This window comes from Crinia signifera, chromosome 12 (assembly GCF_055691185.1).
Source record: "Crinia signifera chromosome 12, ASM5569118v1, whole genome shotgun sequence".
Taxonomy (NCBI): domain Eukaryota; kingdom Metazoa; phylum Chordata; class Amphibia; order Anura; family Myobatrachidae; genus Crinia; species Crinia signifera.
Window position 1 is genome coordinate 30,055,888 of NC_139228.1, and position 26,103 is coordinate 30,081,990.

The following is a 26,103-nucleotide window of genomic DNA, read 5'->3' on the forward strand; positions in this document are numbered from 1 at the left end:
GCTGATTGGCTGCTTTAGGAAACGTCAATAGACAATGGTTCTTAGTTGTGTCTCATGTTGTACGTCATTTTCTATACAAGTTGATGCATTATTTTCTTTGAAATTTTTCTACAATGGCAGTGCGCTCACCTTGAATTCATAAGACTCTTCAATGATGACCTCAAGTTTTGGGTGTTCCCCCAGAACCGGTTTCCCCATTTCTGCAATGCGCCTGGCTTCTTCTTCCTCCATCGAGAGCTTCCTATCCACCAATTCCCCCGCTGGAAAAGAACAGGCATGTGCTTAGAAAAACTCTCTTACAATAGACTAAAATGGATTGCCACTTGGTTTTATCATAATCTATCAAATTACAAGTCGTAGAGTGCCGTTACGTTAAACATCATGTTTTATATGTAGTATACTTGACTCACAGTACCTCTGCTATATCTAAAAATCAACATTTATACCCCTTTCACATCGCAAATGCCAAGTCACACCCAGGATGTGGACACAGGTCCGTCCCGGGAGCAACCCGGCATTCGCAAGGTGAAGGTCTCAGCAGTAAACCAGGTTGCTGACATCATTGTGAGGGTGGGGCCCATGAACCTCTGGGCATCCCCATGCACCCAGCCCGCACCGCTAGGTACGAATGGGACGATGAACAAGTAATTCACTGTGCCCGCTGGCACCAAATGGCTGCACATGCGCATACAAGAGTTGCAAACCATCGCTCCCTAAATATTTTGCTATAGTTGGTAAAATAGCAGTGAACCGATTGGCTATGTAGTGAGCATTCAGATAATCTGATTGGCTGAAGGTTATTCTACTGTAATTTACCAACATAAACATTTACTAATTCGATTGAAGATGGGATGTTTCCCGTCGCAACCAATCATATTCTATCTATAATCTTCTAGAAGGTGCTAAATGAATAAGAAGTATAATCTGATTGGTTGCTATGGGCAACATGCATCCCCTCTTCAATAGAACTCCCATTTTAGTAACTTTTCCCCTAAATCTGATGCAGGTTGTTCACACAAGACTTTCTCGTGTCGTGTTCCATTTGAAAAGTAATGTTCAAAAATACAGATTTCAAAAGGATCTGTACAGGGCATTTCAAGACAGGAGAGGACCCGCGTGCGACCTCCGCTGCGGGTCCCATCCTATCTGATGGCAAATAGATTCCGGCATTATGCTACTGCGCATGCGCAGGTCTCCCGGAACATGGCGCCCATGCCTTTTTCCCAGGCACATACCCAGTGTGCATGCACAGATCACACGGAAATGGCTGCAGTGCTATGGATCTGTAGTCAACTACTGCGCATCTAACCAAATCTGATGGCGCATATTGTTTTTTCTTTACAAGGAAATCAGAGACCGTTCCCAAATATCTAGCCTATCAGTTATCAAATAAGCACAAGGAAATCATAACATAGACAACATTAATGGATGGTAGGAACAGTGGGAGATAAGTCTTTCTAAATGGGTTAAGTGCTTCTTATTTCCCAGCCATATTTAAGGTTCTAACTTATTCCTAATTAATATTCTAAATACTATCAAAGCAATATTTTAAGTAGTGTCAAGATTAGAGATAAAATAAGAGCATATGATTCATGCAAAGTGCCAAATGGATGTGTGCACTGCATTAAAGGAAGACAGACGCATTTAGGATTTAAGAACTCGAGACACAAATATTTAATGAGACGTCAAGTGCAATGTAGGTCTAGATTCGTAATTAGGGTTGAAAAGGACTTTTACTATAAATAAGTTCAATCCCCAAGTTTTATAGTAATCTACAGTTTGCAGTTTTTAAAATAGTTTGGGAGGCACCGATAAGCGTGCCTCCCACTAACAACTGCAAGGGGATGAAGCGAGGGCGGAGCAAGGCAATAGACTAAAAAAGCCCTTTAAAAATAATACGAAAAGCGACACTTCTAGAAGTGCTTATATGACATTCTCGCATGTCTGTAAACCTACACCACCTATAAAATGAATATATAAACTCAGAGTTCTTAATTATCCACCTGAATTGTCCACAGATCAGATGGGTGTTTAAACTAGAAACAGCCCAGCTTAGTTCCAAAACCTGGTCTTTTTCTGGGGATTTTACTTCGCCTGCTGGAGGCAAGTGAAATGAAATCCCTGATAAACTGTGGTTTGCACCGATTTATCGGGGCTAAACTGAATAGCCCACTGGCGATACAATTACTGCTGTGTCATTTAAAACGGATGCATTGTTTTCCATACAGTAAGTTGACCATATGGTATTGATAGTGGCAGCCATGCAACAAGGATGGGCCCCATCACTCCAGCAAAAATGACCAAAGATAGTCAAAAACGGACACGGATTCAACAATCCAGCGGCTGTTTTCGACAATGCAGATTTGACTTTAAACAAAGTCGAATCTACATGAGGGGAGTCCCAAGAAAAAAAAACGGCCAGAATTGAATAGTGATGCCCAATATTTTCACCTAGCGGAAATATCAGACAACATTGAATACCCCCTTTAGCTGGAAAAGCTCAAGTGTAAGACCTACCGCTGCCTATTTCTAAGCAATAGCTGGACATACACCAGAGAAACCTCCAATGACAGAACCTATTCTCCAGGAAACCGTATTGAATAAAAGAGACAACAGTATGGAGGACCATTCATGAGAACCAATCAATGATGGACCAGAATATCCATCGGCAGTAGGTAACGCTATAATTAATTATACACCAAGTCGGGTTAAATTAAGTCAACTATACCTCTCTGTATTGTACCCATGTCCATTATTCTAACAATAATCCAAAATTACATAAACTTCTCCATTCTTTTGTAGCCTCTAAGTAAGTACTGTAGGTCTAGATGTTGGACACTCTTCGGTTCTCCACCTTTAGTGTAATGCATAGAATATAATTCCTTGATTTCTCTTACAAATGCTATTGCTATTGTATCTTGCACCCCCCCCCCCCCCCCGCACACACACACGTAGACACACACACTTTTTCTTACCCATGTCCAGTTTGCCTTTACAACTCTCAAATTATAATAAATGGATATCTTAGACAATGACTATATGGGACTTTGGCTAGAAAATAGGAACAATTTGACAGCGTCTTTGGTGCTTCTAGAACAGTGTGGTCTGTATTTCAACATGGATATGCAGACCAGACCTGTGCTAGAAGCCCAAAAGCAAAGATTGATTTGGCAGGGAAGAGGAACTGGTTTTCAAAGATGCAGGGAGATAGAATGAACACTATAAAAGTATCCCACCAAAAATGATCTTCATTATTTACTTCTAAAAAACTGGATTAATACTATACATTCACTATTTCTCGTACAAGATCCCCAGATCTGCAAATGCCAGACACGCAATTCCACAACTCACAATTTGTCATGATTAAACTGTAAATCTAGTTTTTGCCGGCTGCTTTACAGGCAATAAAACTGCATTTGTATCCGTTTAAATTACAGTATAGCACTGCCATATAAATTCTCTTGTTGTTCATGCTTCGTGCACCCAATACCCCAACAACTGCTCACACACATACATTGGCAATCAAAACGTAATCTAACATTTGTGCAGCCCAGTATCTGTAGGCATGCCCTACATTCAGAGTCGGTTTCGCACTTCAGTAAAGTTTTAACATTACTAAGGCCGGATTCTCTAAGCTTCAAAAGTGATAAAATGGAGAGTGATAAACAGATAGCCAATCAGCTCCTGTCTGACATTTTTCAAACACAGTCTGTGACATGTCAGGCAGAAGCGGATTGGCTGGCTGTTTATCACTCTCCATTTTATCACTTTTGACTATCACTTAGAGAATCTGACCCCTAGAGAGATATTACTTCAGCAGGGTTGAAAAAGCATTAGAGGAAGCACGGTGCTACACAGAGGCGTAACTCTGGTCGACATACTCTAGGTCGACAATGACAGAATGTCAGCACAAGTTTAAGGTCGGCATGTGCATGGTCGACACTCAAAAGGTCAACACGAGCCTTTCACGTTTGTTCGGTCTATGTTGACATATGTCAACATGGACACCATATAAGGGTACAGCTGCGCACGCCATGCTTTGGGCACGGTGCCCGCTGCGCTTGGCACACTATTTTAACTCTATGCCCACTTGGATAGTAAAGTATGAACTCGTGTCGACCATATACATGTCGGCCTTTGAGTGCCAACATCTCTGTGAGAGATGCGCAAAATATCTGCTAAAAATCCCAACGTCCCTCACATTTGTTATATAAATTCAAATAAAAATTTGAAATAATATTTTTTTTTTAATATTTCCTATATAAGGTATAGGTCATTTTGCTGAAGATGAATAATTGCTTGGCAATTTTCACACCTATTTTCAACAAATCCCCATGGCACTCAAAGGGATAATTTCGTGTCGACCTTCTGTCATTGTTAAGGGACACGGTCACTAGGTCGACACCTTAAATAGTTCAACATGCTTAAGGTCAACAGGGTCGGAAGATCGATACAAGCATTAGGTTGACAATGGGAAGGTCAACAGTCAAAAAGTTGACATGAGTTTTTTCATTACCAATCTTGGACAAATACCAAGTTATGCCCCTTTCAGACTGCACTTAAAAACCGGTATTTTGCAGATTTTTAACCGTTTTAAACCGGTAATCTGTGCGGTCTGAAAGGCGCAGAACCACTTGACCGTTTTACAAAAGCCGTTTTTGTAAAACGGTTTAAATGGAGGGTCCTACCCATTTCAGACCCGGTATTTTGGCATCAAAATCGGATCTGAAACAGTATTTAGGACCCAGCCAATGAGCTGGGTCCTAAATTCAGTGCAGTGAATATTTAATGAGCGCTCATTAAATATTCATAGCACTGGAGCCCCCCATCGACCCCCCCGCGGGTTAACATCCCCGACCACCCCCCACCCTGCAATGTGTTTAAGAAACCTCCCTCCGTGCAGCCGGTACCTCCCGTTGCAGATCCCGGCAGTACTGTATGGACGGATGCGCTTCTAAAAAAAAACAACTGACTTTTGGAAAATGGCTGCCCCATAGGAAAGCCTGTTTAAAAAAACTCTTTCGTATGGGGGGCAGCCATTTTCCGAAAGTCACTTTTATTATAAGCAGCCTATTGCCGGCTGCACGGAGAGGGGGGTTCTTAAACACATTGGGGGGGGGGGGTTGTGATGTGTGATGTTAACCCTAGGGGGGGGGGGGGGCGATGTTAACCCTAGGGGGTGTATGTGTGTGATGTTAACCCAAGGGGGGGGGGTGGTAATGTTAACCCTGGGGGGGGGGGGGGTGATGTTAACCCTAGGGGGGGGGGGGGGGGGGGGGGCGGCGCTGAATACTGCACTGGCTTTGACCCTGTATTTGGAAAGTTTCCAAAAACGGGTCTGCCAGTGTCAAAAAAATGGCACTTAAACGGTAATATACCATTTAAGAGATGCGGTGTGAAAGTGGTTTTACCTGGCAGACCCATTTTTGGAAACGTTTTCAAATACAGGGTCAAAGCCAGTTATGCCGTCTGAAAGCAGCATTAGTACCAAGACCAAACACCACACTGCAGCTGCCTGGTAACTTCTCTGCAGGTGTTACATATGAAGGACTTAGGGGTGTACACACAGGGAGATTTTGACTAAGCAATTTTGGGAGAGAATTTGGCTAGATGCACTGGAGATTTTGACTAAGCAATGATAGTCTATGATCTAGTCAAAATTTCCTTGCCTGCACAGTCAATCTATGCTCAGCAATTTTTGCAAGACAATATTGACTAAGCAGGAGAAAAATAGGGAGATTTTGGCTAACCTTCTAGGAGATTTTGACTATCTAGTCAAAATCTCCTGTTAAAAGTTCTCTGTGTGTACACCCCTTTAGGGGTAAATGTATGAAGTTTACAGCTCCAGGCCCACTCACCCAAATAGGCCCATTTTGTAGCTGAGGGCCAGGGCTTTCCAACGAGCCCAGCCCCGCGTCGCTAGCCCCCCCGGGAACTGGAGATACCGCCAGGCAAACCTGGAACCTTTTCCCCATAGGATAACATGGGACCCGCTAATTCCAACCTTCACCCAGTTCCAATGGCTGCCAGTTCCCCCTCCAGCATCACAGAAGCTCGAGGTTGATCTCAGTCGAACTCAAATTGCTGGGCCTTCAATCTGATACCTGGTCCATATGGGTTCATTGGTTCTAGAGATATTGCAGGTAAACCAATTTTTTTTCATTTCTGAAATGTAATTTCATGTTGTTTGAGGACAGATTTCTCTGGAACCAAACGGCCCAGTTTCACGGGACCAAAATCATTCGAAGCCTACATGTAAATGGGTCAATTGGTTCCCGAAGATATAGCTGGTTGTTTAAAGGGGGGCGGGGGTGGTTTTCTCTCCCCTCACACCAGAAAAAGCAGGGACTAGGCTGGTGTAAAAGGGGCTAGTATGAATGTCCCTGCATGATCCTTGGACTATATTCCTGGAAACGGGTTGATATTCAAGGGAGAATATCAGGAAAGAAACTCCCGGGTGGGGCACTGCCTTCTATAATATAAACGTATCAGTCTAAAATATCAACTTTATTAATACTAAAATTGATCCTGTTAATGGATCAAGAGACGAACATGAGACGAGGACATACAGATAACAGGAATAGAAAAAATTGAGAAAAGATCGTGAAAATATGATATCTGGGTCTGAAAATGGGCTAAATGCCTCTGTTCAATATGGCTGTAATATCAGCGTATTCCTGTAAAGGATTATTTCAGACTAAGCACGTCTTCAATTAACCATATTGGTTATCATAAACACATATCTAATAAATGCGTAACAAATGGCACACTGTCTGGCAGTACAACTTATTGTTATCTTAATTACTTTCTAATGGTCGAAAACTGTGTATAATCTCACTCTAATTGGACTGCAAGATCCAAGAGAAATTGAGAATTGTGGTGAAGTACCTGGGTTGAAAATGCTCGCCTAGTGGCTGTAGATAATTTACTCACTCACATGTTGACTGGAGTTTAACCTTCTTACCTGCTAGCAAATCAGTCCTGTGCACCTGGCCCCCATCCCCTCCCCCTTTCCCCATTTTTCCAACTATATTCCTGGGTAAATCCCTGCATTTTTTGGTGTGAAAGGGGTATTATTTCAAATAGCAGTGCTCTGAATACAGCTGGGCAGCCCCCTGCTCTCTGCCCGGCTGTCATTTCTGCCCGGCGGCGGCTGTCCCTCAGTTACCACGAGCATGTATTCCCCCTTGTCAATGAGAATGTAATCCCACATGGCAACGAGCATGGAACCCCTGGCATTGAGCATGGAACCCCTGGCAATGAGCATGGAACCCCTGGCATTGAGCATGGAACCCCTGGCAATGAGCATGGAACCCCTGGCAATGAGCATGGAACCCCTGGCAATGAACATGTAGGAAAGCAACACTTATGTATCATAAATTTTAATAGGTATTATTGTGTTTGGCATAATACTTAATGGAGATTATGGTGTGTGTCTTAACATGTAATAGGCATTATTTTTGAAGCATATTGTGCATTATTGCTCAATCTGTTTGGTATAGTGCAGGCATGTCCAAACTATGTCCCTCCAGCTGTTGTGAAACTACAAGTCCCATCATGCATTGCCACAGTTTTGCTATTAGGGAATGCTAAAACTAGGTCAAGGCATGCTGGGATGTGTAGTTTCACAACAGCTGGAGGGCCACAGTTTGGATATGTCTGGTATAGTGTGTATTTTGGCTTAATCCATGTGGCACAAAGTGAATTTTGCCTTAATCTGTGTGGCATAACGTGAATTGTGACTCAATCTGTGTGCCATAGTGTGAATTTGGCTCACTCGGTGTGAATTTTCGCTCATTCCATGTGGCATAATGTAATAGAGGCAAGTACAGTATAAGGGGGTTACTATTGTGTTGCATGATTTGTATAAGGGGTATATGGTGTGGTAAATTTGGGTGACCACATAAAAGGTGCTGAAATGTTGTCTACCAAGTTTCGGCTTTCAGTATTTTTTTTTATGACTGGAGGGCCGCCTCACCCCGCAAGTATCTTAGGACATCGGCATCCTGTGGGTGCACCTTTGGAGTGCACCCGCCAATATATCTCCCTGCATTTTTCCTATGCCAGCCCCCTGCCTTTTACAGGCATATATAATTAGTTGAAAGTATTTACACAAATACAGACACACCCATGAGCAGACCACCCAAACAGAACACTGGTCACGCCTCCCACATTATTAGGTGCTGGCCGCAACCCCTATTATTGCGCATAATAGGCCCTTGATCATTCAGCTCCAGTCCCATTTAGACCTTAATCTGGCTCTGTCTATGGCCCATAAAGAACATTATGAGCAAGGTGATAATGCCCCAGCCAATCAGCTCCAATATGTAAATTGGCAGGTAGCTGATTGGCTGGTGCATTATCACCTTGCACATAACGTTCTTTATGGGGATAGATACAACTTCTCCAAGCTTCATACATTTACCCCTCAATAACCAGCACAAGGTCACACTGTATGGTGTATAGTGGCCGGGATTGCCAATATAATAGCTCAAGGTGCAATGTAGCCATTTGATCAACAAGAAACCTATGTATCAACACTTATACAAAATAAACCATTTATTATGGAAACAAATGTATCCACTGAACTCACTATATTATAATCAACTGTATGTCCAGTAATACTAAAAACATCAGCCCCACCTGCAGTGCAGCATGGTTTTGACCGCTAGAGAAAAAAATTATGCTTTGCAGTCCAGTCTGAATTAGGCCTTTAGGGCAGGATTCAGATCTGTTTGCTGAGAAAACATTTGATGGTCACACACCATCAAACGATTTTTCTCCCCTTCGGTAATAAAAGTCAGTCTAGACCAGTGACGGCTAACCTTGACACTCAAGCTGTGGTTGAACTACACATCCCAGCATGCCCTGCATCAGTTTTAGCATGGCCAAGGAGCAAAACTGTAGCAGGGCATGCTGGGATGTGTAGTTCAACAACATCTGGAGTGTCAAGGTTAGCCGTCACTGGTCTAGACAGACTTTGATTTCAGATGCTATCCACCAAATATAAAAGGCTAACTACTCCTCTCCTTTATGAGCTGAAGTACCGCCATTGACCACTAGAGGCCACTTGATGGATCAAATTACTCTTTTGTGGGCTAATAGATGTCATAACAGAAAGTGAAAGCAATATTTTCAGGGACACTGATCTGAACTTGCTGGATATGGAAAGAGGGAGCTGTGAAGACAGAGATTGGAGGTAGGAGCACTGGGGGGGGAGGTGGAGAGTTTGTGGGATAAAAACTGTCACAGCTCAATTTAAAGCACAACCACACCAAAGCAAAATCCACTGATATCTACAAACTGTTCTTCCACCCAATTTACCATCAACCGTTGTAAATATTGTTGTGGATATCTATTTTATCAGTTTAACTGTTTTCAGATACAGATCTTTTAAGTGAAGAACCAATTGCTAAACTCTGTAAAGACCTTACATATGTCATAAATGGATCTTTTGCCATCACATTTTTTTGACATTTGCCTTTATTTGACGACAGTTTTAAATGTGTAGCGCCAGGGCTTAAAGTGGTCATGCAGAGGTGGGGGGAACTCATTTCTCTATGCCACCTGTTTACACCCCCTCACCTACCCCCATTAGGTAGAGACAGGGCCAGCGGTAGGGTTTTTGGCATCCCCCTGCAAACTAGAATGCTTTTCCGTGAGAATTACTGTGCTGTAATTCTCACGGAATTACTGCACAGGTGGTGGAACTCAGTTCCACCCCATTCCCCCTCACTTTAACCCCTGTGTAGCGCTTAGTTGCATGAAATAAAACTATACCAAAGATAGCAATGCCCAACATTTCCATTAAAGTTTACCAAATACTGTATCAAGCATTCAAATAAAGAACATTGTTGATCTTAAAATTGAACAGTGCACAGTAATAAGTATTTCACATATCATCATTAACTTTTATGCAGACTAATTAACCTCCAGCTAGAAAAAAAAAAAAAAAACGTTTAAGTGTAACATTCAGTAAATTAAAATGTAGGAAAAATGAGCTTACCTTGACTCAACAGCAGAGCTTTAAACAAACAATAAAAATGAGAGAAATTTAAAAATTAAAATGAGAATTTAATGTCAACTGAAAGTATAAACAAAACAAACTTATGAATAGTGATGTGAACGTTAAGCAAAGGGTTAATGCTCCAAAACCAGAAATGACTATAATGCAATCATATGCTGTATTAGTGATGTGTTAGTAACATTGCAAATTGATTTTCGGTTAATTATTAAGTAACTTCAACCACCACACACACAAAAAAAAATGGTGGACAATGCCACCCAGACAATCCGAAGAGTAAGAAGAGTCTGTTTATACAACATTCTAGTTAGAGGCCCTTCTTTCACTTCTATGTTGTTCATAATACATGGGTTTGAATTATCCAGGCTACTTGGTGCCCTCTAGGGCCTTGTGGGAAGGCTTGGTGGACTAATAAATAGTCCAGCTCTAAACTCTAGTGTCTTGTTCCACGTTGCTGCGACACACTAAGTATTCCCCAAAGAGTCAAAGGTGGGTCGATATTTCTGAATCAGGGATATGGTTTATCCAATGAAGGATTACCAAATAGACACCGGCCGATGGACCCCACTCCTTTTAGGGCCCTGTGACAACGGTTCAAAATAATATTATTCTGATCTTTAAAAGAAAATAACAATCATGCTTTCTTAAATGGCTTCCAAAAGAAAGAAAACATTGGTCAACGCAAAAAAGGAAAAACTATACATTACACAATATAGAGAAAATACTATATTAACCCCCTTGAGTGGTGGGTTTTTCTGGGGCAGGACAAAGCCATCAGGGAAAGTTTGTCCTGCCCCTGAAAAACCCACCACAGAACTTAGGGGTATCCCCTCCACTGTCGCCTACCCCTACCCACCTGTTCTCCCCGCCATTCAGTGCAGACTCCCCACCACAGATCGCCAGGGTTCCCCTGCCGCTGCCCTGTCGCCAATCACAGAAGTGACCATGCTGCAGGCTCAGGGATGTTCATGGAGGCTCGGGGGGACTTGGTCACCCGAACTCCTGAATCCCCCCGAACTATGCTGAGCGGGGCCTGTACTAAATCCAGGAAAAACGCAAAACTCCTGGTTGTAAGACCTTAAATTATTCAGTTAAAAAGTTTGTGATGATTCTATAAGAAGTTGCTAACATTACTGTGAAAAAGCCCATACTGTGTTTTTTAATAGAAGTAACACTTTCAGTATCACAGCTTTATAACAGATGCAAAAGTAATTTGAAGTTGACAATCTGGCTTCGTACGAGTGTACGTTTCTAATTTACAAATCCACTCGTCAATGAAAAAATGGCTCTGTAAAACATCATTGGGGAGAGACACGGCTGTCTCCAGCTTCCTCTTATGTCTGGTCTAATTAAGAAACACAGTCTATGGCGATGATCCATATTGGCTAGGGGCCAAACTACCGCACCGACAGCACAATGTACCAACACGGAATTTTTTATTTTTCTCTCACAAACATTCTAACACCAGTAAATATTGTGAAGCTCGGGTCTCAGTCAGCAATATGTTCCTGAGCTGGAAAACGAAACATGTACACAAAACAGAAGTACTGTAAGATCGGTTTAGTCACGCAAAGGTAGTGGGTTCTGCTGTGCCAAATTCAATGGAAATATGAATTGGAATAATACACAGTATATGACATTCTCTCTCTTTTCTAATCAACATCACTCTTTCTGCCCATAAGTTCATAACTAGGAGCGATTTAAGAGAGGAGGAGGCCAGTGTGCAGCCTCTTCCATACAAGCCCCCTCCTCTCTCCTGGCTGGTGCTGCTCTAGTGCACGGCACAGTAGAGTGTGAGCACTAGAGGCCCACACTGTACAGGGCATGTGCAGCTCTGGAAAAAATAAATAAAAATCGCACTGCGGCCATTTTTCAGCTATTGCAGCAGCGCTGCTGCATCCAACGCAGGATTAGAAAATGGGTGTGGTGCGGGCCACCACCGTGCACATTGCACCCATTATAAATACACCACAGTAAAAAAAGCAAGTGTTTAGTGAAATTACTTTAGTTTGTAATACAGCTCCAGCAAAAAGGGCACTGGAATGCCTGCATCAATGAGTACAGTATAGGTGCTGGCAGTGGCGTTGAGAGGGGGAGTGGGGGCGGATACATTTTACCCAGGTCTGCTGGAGGAGCCCAGGGCCCGCACCCCTCTCCACCATTGCAGGGAGCCAGGCAGTGGGGAGAGAGATGATAGGTTGCTGATGCAGCACAGCCTCTCTCCCCAGCTCAGCACACACTGCTCAGTGCCATGTGCTGAGCTGGGGAGAGAGGCAGCAGCTAAAGCCTGTCCTCTCTCTCCCGCTCTCGTTTTACTGGGGGCTCAGCTTACCTGTCGGCGCCCCTGGGTGCTGGCACATCCCCTGAGGCCCGACATACATAATGTTATTGTACTATAGCACACATTAGGACCAATTCAACAAACTGCAAATTAGCTACTGGAAGTGAAAATGCAAGAATTTGATACTCAACTAAAAAAAAACACATAAAATATTGCAACTTGCGGCTTTTAGACTGCGCCTCCTGCATTAGGGATACATTTCTAAAAATTCTAATTTTCATGTGAATAAGATCAGAACACAGGGCCTAATTCAGCTTCAGCTAAAATAGCAAAACTGCATCTGCTTTGGGGGATCTCATGTGGGTCTCCCATAGCAGTGAATGGATCTCTGGATACACATTCTGTGATGTGTATGCCAGTGGCTTAACTAGAAATGATGCTCCCCCAGCCCAAAAAAAATCTGCCCCCCCGCAAGCACCCTCCCGTACTGCACCTTACGCGTATAGCAGGCAGCCCCACTCACCCAGCCAGTCACAGCCTGACTGGCTACTGGAAGCCTGGAACAGATAGACAGCAGCGCGGCGTGCAAGCTGGAAGGGCAGAGGGCAGGGTGGAAGGGGGGGTGCTCTGACACTGCGTCCTCACAGACAGCCAGAGAGCGCTCCCCCTTCTACCCTGTCCGCTGCCCTTCCAGCTTGCATGCCGCGCTGCTGTCTATTTGTTCCAGGCTCCCTGTAGCCAGATGTAAGTTGCAGTGTACCTTGTCGCTGGTGCCATGAACCTGCGCCCCAGTGGCGCCTGCTCCATCCCGCCACCGCTGGGGCTGCGGAGCCTTCCTTACACCACTGGTGTATGCATTGTGGCAACAACTTAAAAAGTACACATCTGTATACACTTTCACATCACAAATGCGGCTTGGACCAGGGTTCGAAATCCCGGTTCGGCGCTTTAAGATTAAATACGGGTAGGCCAATATACAGAGGGTCGAAATGCCGGGTTGGTCGACCAGAGTTATTAGGTGCGGTGCGTTCACTTTGCACCTCGCTGAGTCACCAACCCGGGTCCGACACAGGTTATTTGTAAGATGTGAAAGGGGTATTACAAAAGCACAAATCAGGTGTTTTACGGTTTCTCTCAAATAAATACATTTCTTGGCAAAAATAAACATTCATTTTATTTAGTTATTAAGAACAGGGTATTCAATCCGCAACAATAATTCGAAAGATGGAATTTTGACAATTATCGGTCAAATTTACATCTGACCTATTCAATATAGGTCGGTAAACACGCGGATCTGCAAAAATCTTGCCAAATCACGTGTTTTAGTTGAAAATGGGCACATTGAATAGGTGTAACCCCCTAATCTTGTAGACTACTATACTTTCTTCTGTGCACTGACAGCCTTCAAAACTGTCCTTATCCTATCTTTATTTCAACACTTTATGGGTTCTGGATTATTTCTCCTTCGTGGTAAATTTAGTAAGATGAGAGTGATTATTGATGATTCGATGTTGCCCATCGCAGCCAAACAAATTCTATCTATTATTGCCTAGAAGGTGCTAAATAAATAAGATAAGAGCTGTCCTTTGCGATGCGGCTCTGGCGCTAACTTCCGAGCAGGGCTTAAAGTGGTCCTGGAGAGGTGGTGGAACTCCGTTCCCCTAACACTGCCCACCACCATTAGGTACAGCCTAGACCACTGCCATGGAATTTCTGCCCTACCACCCATAAAGGGATAATGGTCCCACAAAACATGGTAACACAATGGTGTACACATTACACCGCATGTAGTGCCCGTGATTCATTTTAAATCACACAGTAATGCCCCTTATTCATATAATGTCCATAGTTGTTCATCTTAACTTTACATTACATACACCTTGCCAGAAGAAGCAGCCGCTGGGACAGGCTTTTCTGTTGGAATTACTGTTCAGGGCTGTGGTAGAGGTGGAACTCAGTTCCCCCTACCATTAGAGGTGGTGGAACTCAGTTGCTTCCGAGTCCGGTGACCCCCAAATAGCGCAATCAGTAAGGTGTCTGTCTCCAGTAAGACAGGTCATGGGTTCTAATACAGGGGGTGACACTTGCAAAAATTATGTTAGGAGGGGGAGTCAGCCACAGAAGTGATCGGCTTTCAATTAACGGATTCTAAATCACAGGGGAGGAGAGGTGCCCCCTTGGGAGCAGGAGCCCGGTGGCAATTGACTTCATTGACTCCCAGAGTTCTGCCTCTTCCTGAACTGCAGCTACTAGATAAAGGCCAGATCTACTGTATGCCAGGACCTATTAACGTGAAGGTCCAGAAAGAGAACTCTGTATAGCAGAACACTCTCTACTAATCTCATATTCCAACTTTTTCATAACATTGTAAAGAACTGGCGAATCCATTCCTGTTTATCCAGTGTATTGGCAGGCAGAGAATATCAATGTAACTAACAGCAGTTCATATAAAGGCACCTAATAGCTCTATTCTTACTAGACATAGCCGAAAAGACTTGTGATGCTCTGAACTTTCATTTGCGGTTCAGAGATAATATCTAGTAATACATCTGTCTGCAGAATAATGATATTTTAGTAGGATCAATACACCAGGTACAGCTTTTCATAAAAGCCTTTCACAAGCATGTCATGTTCCATAAAAGGCTCTAGAGAGATTTGGCGGTGACAAGAGAACATGATGATTTCACGAAGAGGGGGCAAAGGTATACACACAGCAAGTTTGAGTGACATGTGTCAAAATGTAGCAACATGCAATAAAAGATGTAACAGACTGCGTCATTACTGTAACACTGACATGCACCACACTGGCAGTATGAGAGTAGGTCACCGGTATCTCCATGTCTGGATCTTGAAAAGAATAGTAGTTAGTTGAGGGGATTCTATTACCATAAATGCTAGGTTAATGGACGTTTTCTTAAAAATTCTAATAACAAGTGTAGTACACGCATTCAATTTCACTGGTTGGAATGAAAATCTGGTAAAGTACAGTATGGGAGCAGGTGACAGTTGACTATTTGCTCCCAAACACTGGAGCCAGATGCACGAAGATTCAAAAGTGATAAAGTGGAGAGTGATAAACAACCAATCAGCTCCTGCCTGACATTTTTCAAACCCAGCCTGTGACATGGCAGGTGGGAGCTGATTGGCTGGCGATTTATCACTCTCCATTTGATCACTTTTGAAGCTTAGTACGACAGGCCCAAGAAGAGGCCATTTTCACCAACTCCCTCAGCAGCTGTGGAGTTCCGCCTATTCTCTTCTAGTCCATCTGCTACTGTCCCTGGCTGCATATGGAGGAGTATGGGTCAACACATCAAAAAGGTCAACATGGTCAGAAGGATTCAGTATTGAATCCCGGCGGTCGGGATCCCGGCGTTCAGAATCCCGACGCCGGAATCCCGACAGCCGAAATGCCGACAAGGGGGGGACGTGGATCGCCCCCCCTTGCGGGCTCGCTGCGCTCGCCACGCAGCGGGCCCGGTGCCTCGCTACGCTCGGCACGCTATTTTATTCTCCCTCCAGGGGTGTCGTGGACACCCCAGGAGGGAGAAAGTGTCGGCATTTCGGCGGTCGGGATTCCGGCGTCGGGATTCTGAACGCCGGGATCCCGACCGCCGGGATCTTAACTGCATCCCGGTCAGAAGGTTGACACAAGCAAAACGTTGACAAGGAAAAAGTTTGACATGAGTTTTTCACTTTTTTGTTGTCTACGTCGACATAGGTTGACATAGACACTGTATAAGTGTAATGCTGCGCTTGCCGCACTGTTTTATTCTCCCTCTATGCTCACTGGGATAGTGAAGTATAAACAAGTCGGTTTAAAAATAAAAAATCATGAAAAACTCATGTCAAATTGTTCAGATGTTGACCTTTTGAGCCTGTCGACCTAATGCATTATAGCCTTTTTATTGTGTTGACCAATAGTGGTTGACCTTTTGACTATTGACTTGATGACCATATGCACTCATATACAGGTCATTAAGGTAACCTGAAAGATATATTCAGTCTTCCATTTTGTTTTCTCTGCAATATGATTATTACACTGCATACCTCCCAACTTCTGTCCGTATGAAATAGGGACACTCGCGCGGCGAAGCCGCGCGAGCGCCCGAAAAGGGGGCGGGGCGTATGCAAATGAGGGCGCGGCTTATGCTAATTAGCCGCGACCTCATTTTCATGCGAGAATAGACGCTGTGCGCATGCGCACAGCGTCTATTCTACTAGATTGGGGGTCTCCCAACTGTCACCCCCCCGCAGCGGGACAATGCCTGCCGCGGGTGGGACAGCGGGACAGGACCCGAAAATCGGGACTGTCCCTCTAAAATCGTGACAGTTGGGAGGTATGCACTGTACCAGGTACCTGAGTCATAGTGTAAGCAGCAGTATATTGGGAAGATACTGCAATGGGGCACTGCATAACTAGTACTATACTCAGGGCTTAAAGTGGTTTGGGAGAGGTGGTAGAACTAATTTCTCATGCCACTGACCCCCCCATATCCCTATTAGGTGAAGTTCAGGCCAGTGCCAGGGGTTTTGGCATCCCTGCAAGCTACAAAATTTGTGTCCTACCTCCTATACTTTATAAAGGGACAGTGGCCTCTCAATAGTACCCCCATTTCAAATTATACCACACAGTAGCACAGATCATATTCACATTATACAATGGGCCTTATTTTGGTTCATTCTTTCTGACAAAATCCTTCTTAGATGGACAAAACCATGTGCACTGCAGGGGGGGCAGATGTAACATGTGCAGAGAGAATTAGATTTGGGTGAGTAATTTTGTTTCTGTGCAGGGAAAATACTGACTGCTTTATTTTTACACTGCAATATAGATCTCACTTTGAAGTAAAACCCCACCCAAATCTAATTCTCTCTGCACATGTTACATCTGCCCCACCTGCAGTGCACATGGTTTGCCCATCTAAGAAGGATTTTGTCAGAAAGAATGAACCAAAATAAGGCCCTATATGTAGTCACCCTGATTCATGTTACACCAAAAAGTAATGCCCCTTATTCACATTATGACACACAGCAGTGCCCCTTATTAAAGTTACGCTACCCAGTAGTACTCGTTATACATGTATGCCACACAGTAGTGTCACTTACACATAATGCCCATAGTAGTATTGCTTATACACATAATACCAACAGCAGTAGTACCAGTTACACATATCGGTCTCTGTTCCTCCAGCAGCTTCCCCTTCCTTCTTTTTCACTTCAGTGGTGGGAATGGCATGCCATAACATACGACATGCCACAGAGGGGAACTGCTGGGACAGAATTTTCTGTTGGAATTATTGTGCATGGCTGTGGACGAGGTGGAACTGAGTTTCCCCTACCATTAGAGGTGGTGGAACTCAGTTCCACCCAGTTCCCCCCCACTTTAAACCCTGACTATACTGTATATTCAGTAGTATAATGGTTTCCAAACTGAGTGCCAGTGGTTAGTGATACAGGACCAAATGATCGAAGGTCCATGCCATAGGCTAAGTGTAAGTCTGGCCTGGATACTAGCCAGTGACATCACAGTCATGTCATGCATTACTTGAACGCTATTATAATATATTGATATTATTAAATTGGAACACAGGCTGAACACTCTCTAATATCCAGCCAGTGGCATAATTATAGAGGATGCAGTTGATGTAAATGCTATGGGGCCGGCAGCTTGGGGTCCCCTGCACCCTTTAGATTTTTTTTTTCATTTATATTTTTAAAAATCCTGCTGCGCAGACACACTGTCTTGTGTCTGCAGCATCGGTGATTGGAAGTGAGATATAATCTGGAGAGAGGGAGCGCTGCAACGTCGGAGGGGTGTGAGCAGAGATCGAAACTGTCTCGGCAATGCTGTTTTGTGCCTTAGTGCAGGACCCTTTAGTCTGAGAATTCTGGACTAAATACCCATGAGCACTGGCGCTGAATTAAATAAACCCCTTTGTCTCTCATTCCCCTCACTCCCTTCTGTCCCCCGAAGGGGCATTGTAGTGGGGCCCATTCAAGATTTTGCTATGGGACCCACAAAGTATTAGTTACACCTCTGTATCCAGCTGTACAAGTAATGCTGGTACCTTCAATTCCACAATAGCTCTGAAAAACTATATTGCCAATGTCTACATTACACAAAAATAGACACTAGGGGGTGCTGGTTACTTTTGTAATGGCTCATAACAATGAAATCACGATTCAGGACTATATAAAACAAAGTCCTAATATTTATTAAATAAAGCAGATGATGACTGTTTAGCAGTAAGGGAACATAAGAGCATAGCGTGCTCAGGATATTTTCCTCCTGGAAGCACTGGGGATTTCAGAGGATACACAAAGATGCGGTCTGTCTAGTTGTAAGGAAAGCAAGCTGTTACTATGCACAGCCAGCAAAGGGGATGTATCTGGGGGATGCACCCTGGGGTGCCTGGTTTCCAATACATGGATTGTGCATTTCACTACCTATTTCCCTAATTGTACACAGTCCTAACAACTGTGTCTCCTTGTAGATGTCACCACATCACATTTCTGTGAGAAGAAAACATCAGTGAATGTGTCTCCGGACTAAGGGGTTGGTTAGTGGACAGAAGCACTAACTCTCTCTGCACATGTTACATCTGCCCCACCTGCAGGGCAGCATGGTTGGTACTTGTTTCCTAGCACGGCCACAACGATCATAATCACGGTCATCGGGGGTAAAATCGGGGCCATCGCATGCGCAAAAAAATCGGGTGCGATGGGCCAGACGCGATGCCCGCGATTTCCCCATAGAGAACAATGTGAAATGGCTCAATTTACCCAAATTATCATAGGAACAATGGTAAATGGGCCAAAAACACCCCTGAACATTGAAATGTCCCCCCAAAAGTAGTTTACGCCACCACGTGATCAACGTGAACCCGAAGCGTGGCGAGCGCAGCGAGCCCGCGAGGGGCGGCGGTACGCGTCCTCTGACCTTTTCATACCCCTACTATCCACTAGGGCGTGGAGTTGAGAATAGAATAGTGTGGCGAGCGCAGCGAGCCCGAAGCGTGGCGAGCGCAGCGAGCCCCGCGAGGGGACGCGGATACCTGTGAAGCCCGCGAAGGGACGCGTTTACCTGTGAAGGTATCCGCGTGCGCTCGCCACGCTTCGGGCTCGGTGGCTCGCTGCGCTCGCCACACTATTCTATTCACAACTCCATGCCCTAGTGGATAGTGGGGGTATGAAAAGGTCGGAGGACGCGTACCGCCGCCCCTCGCGGACTCGCTGCGCTCGCCACGCTTCGGGTTCACGTTCATCGCGGGGTGGTGTGAACTACTTTTGGGGGGACATTTCACTGGTCAGGGGGGTTTTTTGGGCTTTCTGGCCCATTTACCATTCTTCCCTATGATGATTTCGGTAAATTGACCCATTTAACATTGTTTCCTATGGGAAATCGGGGTAATCGCGGGTAAATTGAGGCATTTAACATTGTTCCCTATGGGGAAATCGCGGCCATCGCGGGTGGACCATTTAAGCATTTTTAGGCGCACACGACGCGACCGACCCGATTTTTCACTGTTTTCAATGCATTTCAATGGAAAAATCGGGGGCATCGCGTCGGTCGCGTCGCAGGCCACTAAAATTACCCCCGATGGCCAAGATTTGTGGCCGTGCTAGGAAACAAGTACCGCATGGTTTTGTCCATTTTGAGAACAAACTTGTCCTGCAATCTGGAGTGAGTGGTGTGGGGGGATGCGGCGCACCAGCCGGGCGGATTATAATCACGTTTCCCGGCTGCAGTGGAGGGAGGAAGTGCGGTGCAGTCACCGGGACTACTAATGACTTCCCCCAGCTGCAGGCAGGGAGGGGGTTTGTGGCTGGCGGGGGTTTCGGTCAGTTCAAAATTGAGGAGGAATGGTTCTGCCTCCGTCCGCCCGCCCACAAACCGCACCATTGACTGCAGTGGATGAGGAGAAGGCGGTCTGATGGGAAGGCTGGCTTCTTTCTGCTATGCGCCACCCTCCAGGTGATTGCGCTGTACTCCACTCTGCTCCCCTCTCCCTCCCCTGGACACTGGAAGTTATGGCCAGAGCCCCACCAGCCACAAACCACCTCCCAGTTGGGGGAAGTCATTAGTAGAGTTCCCGGTGGCTGCACCGCACTTCCTCCCTCCTTCCCTCACTTCACTGCAACTGGGAAACTGCAGATGAGGGAAAAGAGTCCCACTCCCTGCAGATGAGGGAAAACTTTTTAGGGAACTCCCTCAGCCTCCACTCCCCTGGTGATTACACCGCATCTGACCACAGGATAAGAAAGAGGAGGAGGAGCTGATCACCACTTGGCTGCTGAGGAGATCTGACCTTATACCCAGGAGTGTGGCTGTGTGGAGTGGCGTGGGAAGGGAGGGGTTAATTAGTGTATATTGCATTGTCTACAGTGGCCATTATTATGTGTATAAGGGACACTATCATGTTTTATATTGGGAACATGGTTCTCTACAGTATGTGAGGTGTAACGTGAATATGGCTCACTACAGGAGGTGTAAATAAATGCGGGTCACTAACTATGGCCCTTATTCTGATCTGTGCGGCCGGAGCCGCATACGTTGCTCCGGCCGCACAAACCAATCCCCGCCTACAATACGGATCGCCACGGCCGTCCGTACGCGGACGGCTGGCGATCCGCATGAAAATGGTGGGGCGTACGCCTCCACCATGGTGGGAGCTGCCCCCTGCATTCGATGGTCGGCGACCATCGAAGGCAGGGCCGCACGCTCCACCAGCTCCCGCAAGCTTAGACCACACGGACAATCGTCCGTGTGAAAGCTTGTATGGGGGCGGAGAGCTGACATCCGGCGATGTCAGCTTTCCGCCCCCATCACTGGCGTCATAGCCTCATTACCATGCATACGCCCCGCGTTTGCATGGGAACGCCCATGAAACGCTGGGCGTAAGCATAGGGTAATGAGGCTATTAAGCCCCTCACGCCCCTATACGCCCCCTTTGCGGCGTATACATTTTTTGTGCGGCGATTTCCCCTGCACATGCGCAGAGTGACCTCTGCGCATGTGCAGAGTGAAAACATCGGCGGTACGGCCGCACGCGGGCCGTACCGCCGAGATCAGAATAAGGGCCTATATGTGTTGTGTAACGTGACTTGGATTGTTCTACTATGTGGTATAATATGAACTGGGGCACTATTGATTTGTCACTAATTATCTGTGATATTACAACACTTTTTTGACACGCGCATACGGCATGCACTGCTCCATAAATGACTAGTGGGGCATTTAGCTAGTGGGGCATTTGGGGCACAAATGTATCAATTGTAGAGGGCACCGAACACCTGCTCAGGTGTGTGGGTGTGTGTGAGTTCCACCACCTCTCCATGACCACTTTAAGCCTTGGCTGCAAACATCGCAGCTTACCGAGCACCAGAGAGACCTCTATGACAAGTACACCTCCCCCCCCCCCCCTCACATGAGCCGCTAGCAGGAGAAATCATTTGACAATGGGCTGTCGACTTCTATTTGCATCCGCCTGGATGAAGACGGGGTGGGTGTCTTACGTCCTGTGATGCAAGCCACCGCCCCCAGCAGGCATCGCCCACTTACACCCATGGGAACACCCAGTGCCCCCGCCGCCGCCTGCCCCGTCCCACTCTCCGTTCTGTGAATGGCCCGGCCAGTGTGTAACACGCCACGGCCAACCACAGTCTGGGTTTGACTTGCGCACTCGCAAACCCCGACCATCGAATGACTATGAGTGATCGAAAATCGGACCCTATGTGTGATATATAATGTAGTCCGAGATTGCCAGATATGCAGGATGCCAGACAATATCGGATGGTTTTTTAAAGGGGCAATCATTTACATGGCACGGTTTTGGCTTCTAGATTATAGCCTCATTAAAAGTAAGATTGGCTGGCATCTCGAACGGCCGGTGACATCAGACCGCATTATATCTCGCCCTGTATGTTTATACTGTACCCGCTGATTGCTCTCTCAAGACAATTTTATTCCATGAACTCTACACATCCAGACTTTTGGTAAATGTTCCACATTGAAATTTGGGGTGTTTCACAGCTAAAACTTTGCCTATTTTAAATGATATGAATGTAGGTTGTTACGTAGTACCCAGGGATGTATTAATGCCTGGGAACTTGTGCAGACGTCCTCCGTTCCTTTTGCTTTTAAGAAGATGGTACTCCCACTGTGTATCGGTGAATGGCCCACTTTTGTAAGAGTTCTAATCACTAAAGGGAGATAACGGCAGAGACAGGACTTCTCTCCACTTAATAAAGCCCCCATCTTTCTCCATGTTGCCCTGGCTCAGCTGCCCTGCGATATTTTCTAAGGGCCAGATGTATCAAGCTTCAAAAAGTAATAAAGCGGAGAGTGATGAATAACCAGCCAATCAGCTCCTAATGGTAATTTTTCAAATCCATCCTGTAACATGGTAATTAGGAGCGGATTGGCTGGTTGTTTATCACTCTAATTTTAGCCCACCACAGATATTATATATTCCTGGTACATGTGTTACTTAGGGAGATCTGCAATGACCTTTAGGACATCCATTCCAGTGAGACTATACTCTCCTGAAAAGCAATGTTCACAACCCTTAGCTTGCAAGTATAAAATTAAATTAGTGAGCATGTGTCAACCTAGCCATGCAAAACCTTGTTTATAATACATCACAGAGGCCGCACCATAGTGACGCGTAGAATGCACTTCTTGGAAGACATGCAATCATTAATTAAATTAATGGACCTTGGAAAATGATTACATATTGATAATTCCATGGAACTGGAAGCTGCTGAGTTATAGGACAATGACAGATCTGATTGGTCCGAATATTAATATTTTTTTGGGGAAAAAACAAACAAACAAAAAAAAAAGATGGCTGACTAGATTAAAAAAGTTTGAAATATCTTGTTTATGAGCGGTATTTAACACCTCTGCAAGGGGGGGGGGGGTTGTACGTCGAGGATGGCCTATTTTCGCCATCCAACCCCCTCACTGTATTCAATGTTTAGGCAGAATCCCCGCCGGCGAGGTTTGCTGCAAATACAGTGAGTCCGCTGCATTTTAATGGCCACCCCGCCATTTTAATGGCCACACTCGCCGTTTCCACCACACCGAATGAAACCAGCGAGGTGGAAGTGGCGAGTGAAGGGGAGGGAGTAGAATACTCTGATCGCCATTGGGGGTATTGAATACCCCTCCATGTATTTGCAGCAGTAGTAGAACCCATAGTGGCTTAGAATATGTACAGTATCCATTCTGTCTGTTGCACCCCATTTGAAAGTCCAGACAGAGCTTCGTTAGCTAGCCCTAATGACATCTAGTTTGGGGACATAATCACGGAACGGAGGAAAGTCTTAGATCTGGGGTTTTTGTACTGCTGCCAGCAAGAATCAGAAGAAAGCGCAGCTTTTATTGTTCAATTGTGGGTGAAACCGAATTCTCTATGGTCATGATAAGTAACCATGGAAAATCTGCCTATTTGCCACAAATTAGTACATAGCCACCGTTTCATTTAAATGAACCATTTGAGTGTCTACATCTGTGAGAGATGTACAAAATATCCGCTAAAAATGCCAGCGTCGCTCACTTGTGTTATATAAATGCAAATAAATATGTTCCTTTGCAAATAAATGTTTGCTGGGCAATTTTCAGACCTATTTCGACAAATTTACTTGGCACTCAAAGGGTTTATGTGAACTATTGGCATTAAATTGTTATTTGAACAAAGCAGAAGAGACGTATGGCAAACACAGGTTGGTTACATTTTATACGCATTCTATTTCAAATGACATTTGTTATTGGTGTATAAGACTACTCCTTATGTTTTAAGTTTTTAAACACCATACAAAAATAAACAAAATTAGGCTTACATTTACATATATTACATTTTATATAATATGAAGCATATACTGTAACAACAACAACTATGGATAAAAAGAAAAAAAAAAACATAGCACTGGGTTATATTCCTGTAATTATTTACCAGTCCTATGCAACTATTGATTTAACTATTGATTTAATGCCAAGAAATGTCTTCTCTCTGAATGAAGCAATGTTTGGTAATATAGCATTATCAGGCTTTTATGTATATTAATATCAATTGGTATTTTTGACGGCAGCAAGGTGTCAAGGGCCGAGACATCAGGAGATTATGGGGGCAGTTACAAATTCTCACAATGCCTGAGATGGGGGAACCCACAAAATACGATATGTTGGAAATCCTCAATTCACCATTGTCAATCCAAAAAGTATTGAAATCAAACAGTCGGGGATTTTTAACATGCTGTATTTTACAGATTCCCACATGGATCGGCGGATTGGCATAAGGAGAAGGGGTTGTTTAGAAAATGCATAAGATAATTCACACCTCACAACTTTAAAATTCTAAATTGTTAAAGAAGGTGTGATCACTGGATAATGGGGGCGTGGCCACTTCTGACTAACTCTTTTGTGTTGCTATTCCTCCTCTTAGCCACCTCCCTCAAAACATCCATTCAGTGCTGGCTGCACCTTCCCTGCCACCCGGCGCCTACATGGAAGTTGCTAAACCCATGTGGGCTAAAGGACCTTTGAAGCCCAGGGGGAAAAGCAAGGCCGGGGGGCTTGCAGTTTCACTATCCATGCCGCCACTGGTTGCCTTTAGCAATCAGTTGGAGAGCGAAACAAAGCAAACAAAGCCAGCCTGCGAGGGTCCATTTGAGACCCGACTTCTGACCTCGCTCCTCCCACTGTCCTCCCCTGTCACCTGACAGGTCCTTTAGCACACTTGTAAATAGACCTAACCCTGCCTGCACTGCCTCTGCTGAACAATGTGGACAGCAAATGACTAATGCTCAGTCCAAGTCCCATCTAAAATTGCACTGTTTCTAAATGGCATTGTGGAAAGAATTACGAACTGAAATCAAAGCAGCATCTTTTGAATTGCGGGTCACACAGTCATTACTACTAACATTTATTATAATTTATACCTATGATCTATACATTATAAACGAATAGCTTAGTATAGTGTTTTTACTAGCTGGCAGTGGTATCAAATCCATTGTTGTTCTGATCTGGCTAATTCACAATACAGGCAAATGTCTTTCAGAGCAAACAAGAAACCAGAGGGAGGATGTAAAGCAAGTGTACCGAATGTACAAGCCATGCACCATATCTCACTGACGCTCTTTGCTGTGCAGTAAAACGGTTACAGCGAGGATGAATGGGGATGATACACATACATTAATTGGATTAAACAAAATGAAATGATTGCAAAGACAGCGAGAAGGAATAAAATGAAGGTAGATGACCGAAAAATGGTGAGAACGGGAATACACAGGAGAGGAACATGGAATTGTTTGATTAAGATAAAATAAAAAGAATGAGGAAGAGGAAAGGAGAAGATACAAAAAAAAGAAAAAGTGGTTATTGGTTTATTTTTAGGTAGGGGGTGGTAGTAATTGGCTCACACCTGATATTCCGCGTTTCATCCATTTCGGTTCACCAAGGGCAATGAAGAAACTTTCTTGCCTTTCGTATTCCTCCTCATCTATTATTTTTACCCTTAAGGTTTTCCTGTTGGGACATAAGAGAAACAATGGTATATATAGGAACAGTTTCAGTGCGTTCTCACTTGTAGTCTCCTCTCCTGAGGCTGCTAAGGAATGTCATACTACACGTCTAGATCACCCACTGTTTGGTGACCAAGTACAAGAAACCGCTGGGCTATGTAGTACTACAAAAGCGGGAGAGTCAAGTAGAGGTTTGAAGACAGATTAATCGACCATGGTGAGCAAACATTCGCTTCTGTTGTGTGACATGGTCCAGACTCTGGGAAACGGT

General features: G+C 44.7%; 1 protein-coding gene across 4 annotated transcripts in view; it reads right to left on the reverse strand.

The window, feature by feature from the left end:
- SLC8A3 (solute carrier family 8 member A3) overlaps positions 1-26,103 on the reverse strand; it is a 248,324-nt gene that overhangs the window by 15,722 nt on the left and 206,499 nt on the right. For 3 of the 4 annotated variants that reach the window (XM_083166350.1, XM_083166352.1, XM_083166351.1), the window contains exons 3-5: positions 25,733-25,836; positions 10,007-10,024; positions 130-260 (exon numbers count right to left, since the gene is read on the reverse strand). In XM_083166350.1, coding sequence (XP_083022476.1) covers positions 130-260; positions 10,007-10,024; positions 25,733-25,836 — 253 coding nt within the window. The remainder of the gene's footprint in view (positions 1-129; positions 261-10,006; positions 10,025-25,732; positions 25,837-26,103) is intronic. The other variant, XM_083166353.1, reaches the window with a different exon arrangement.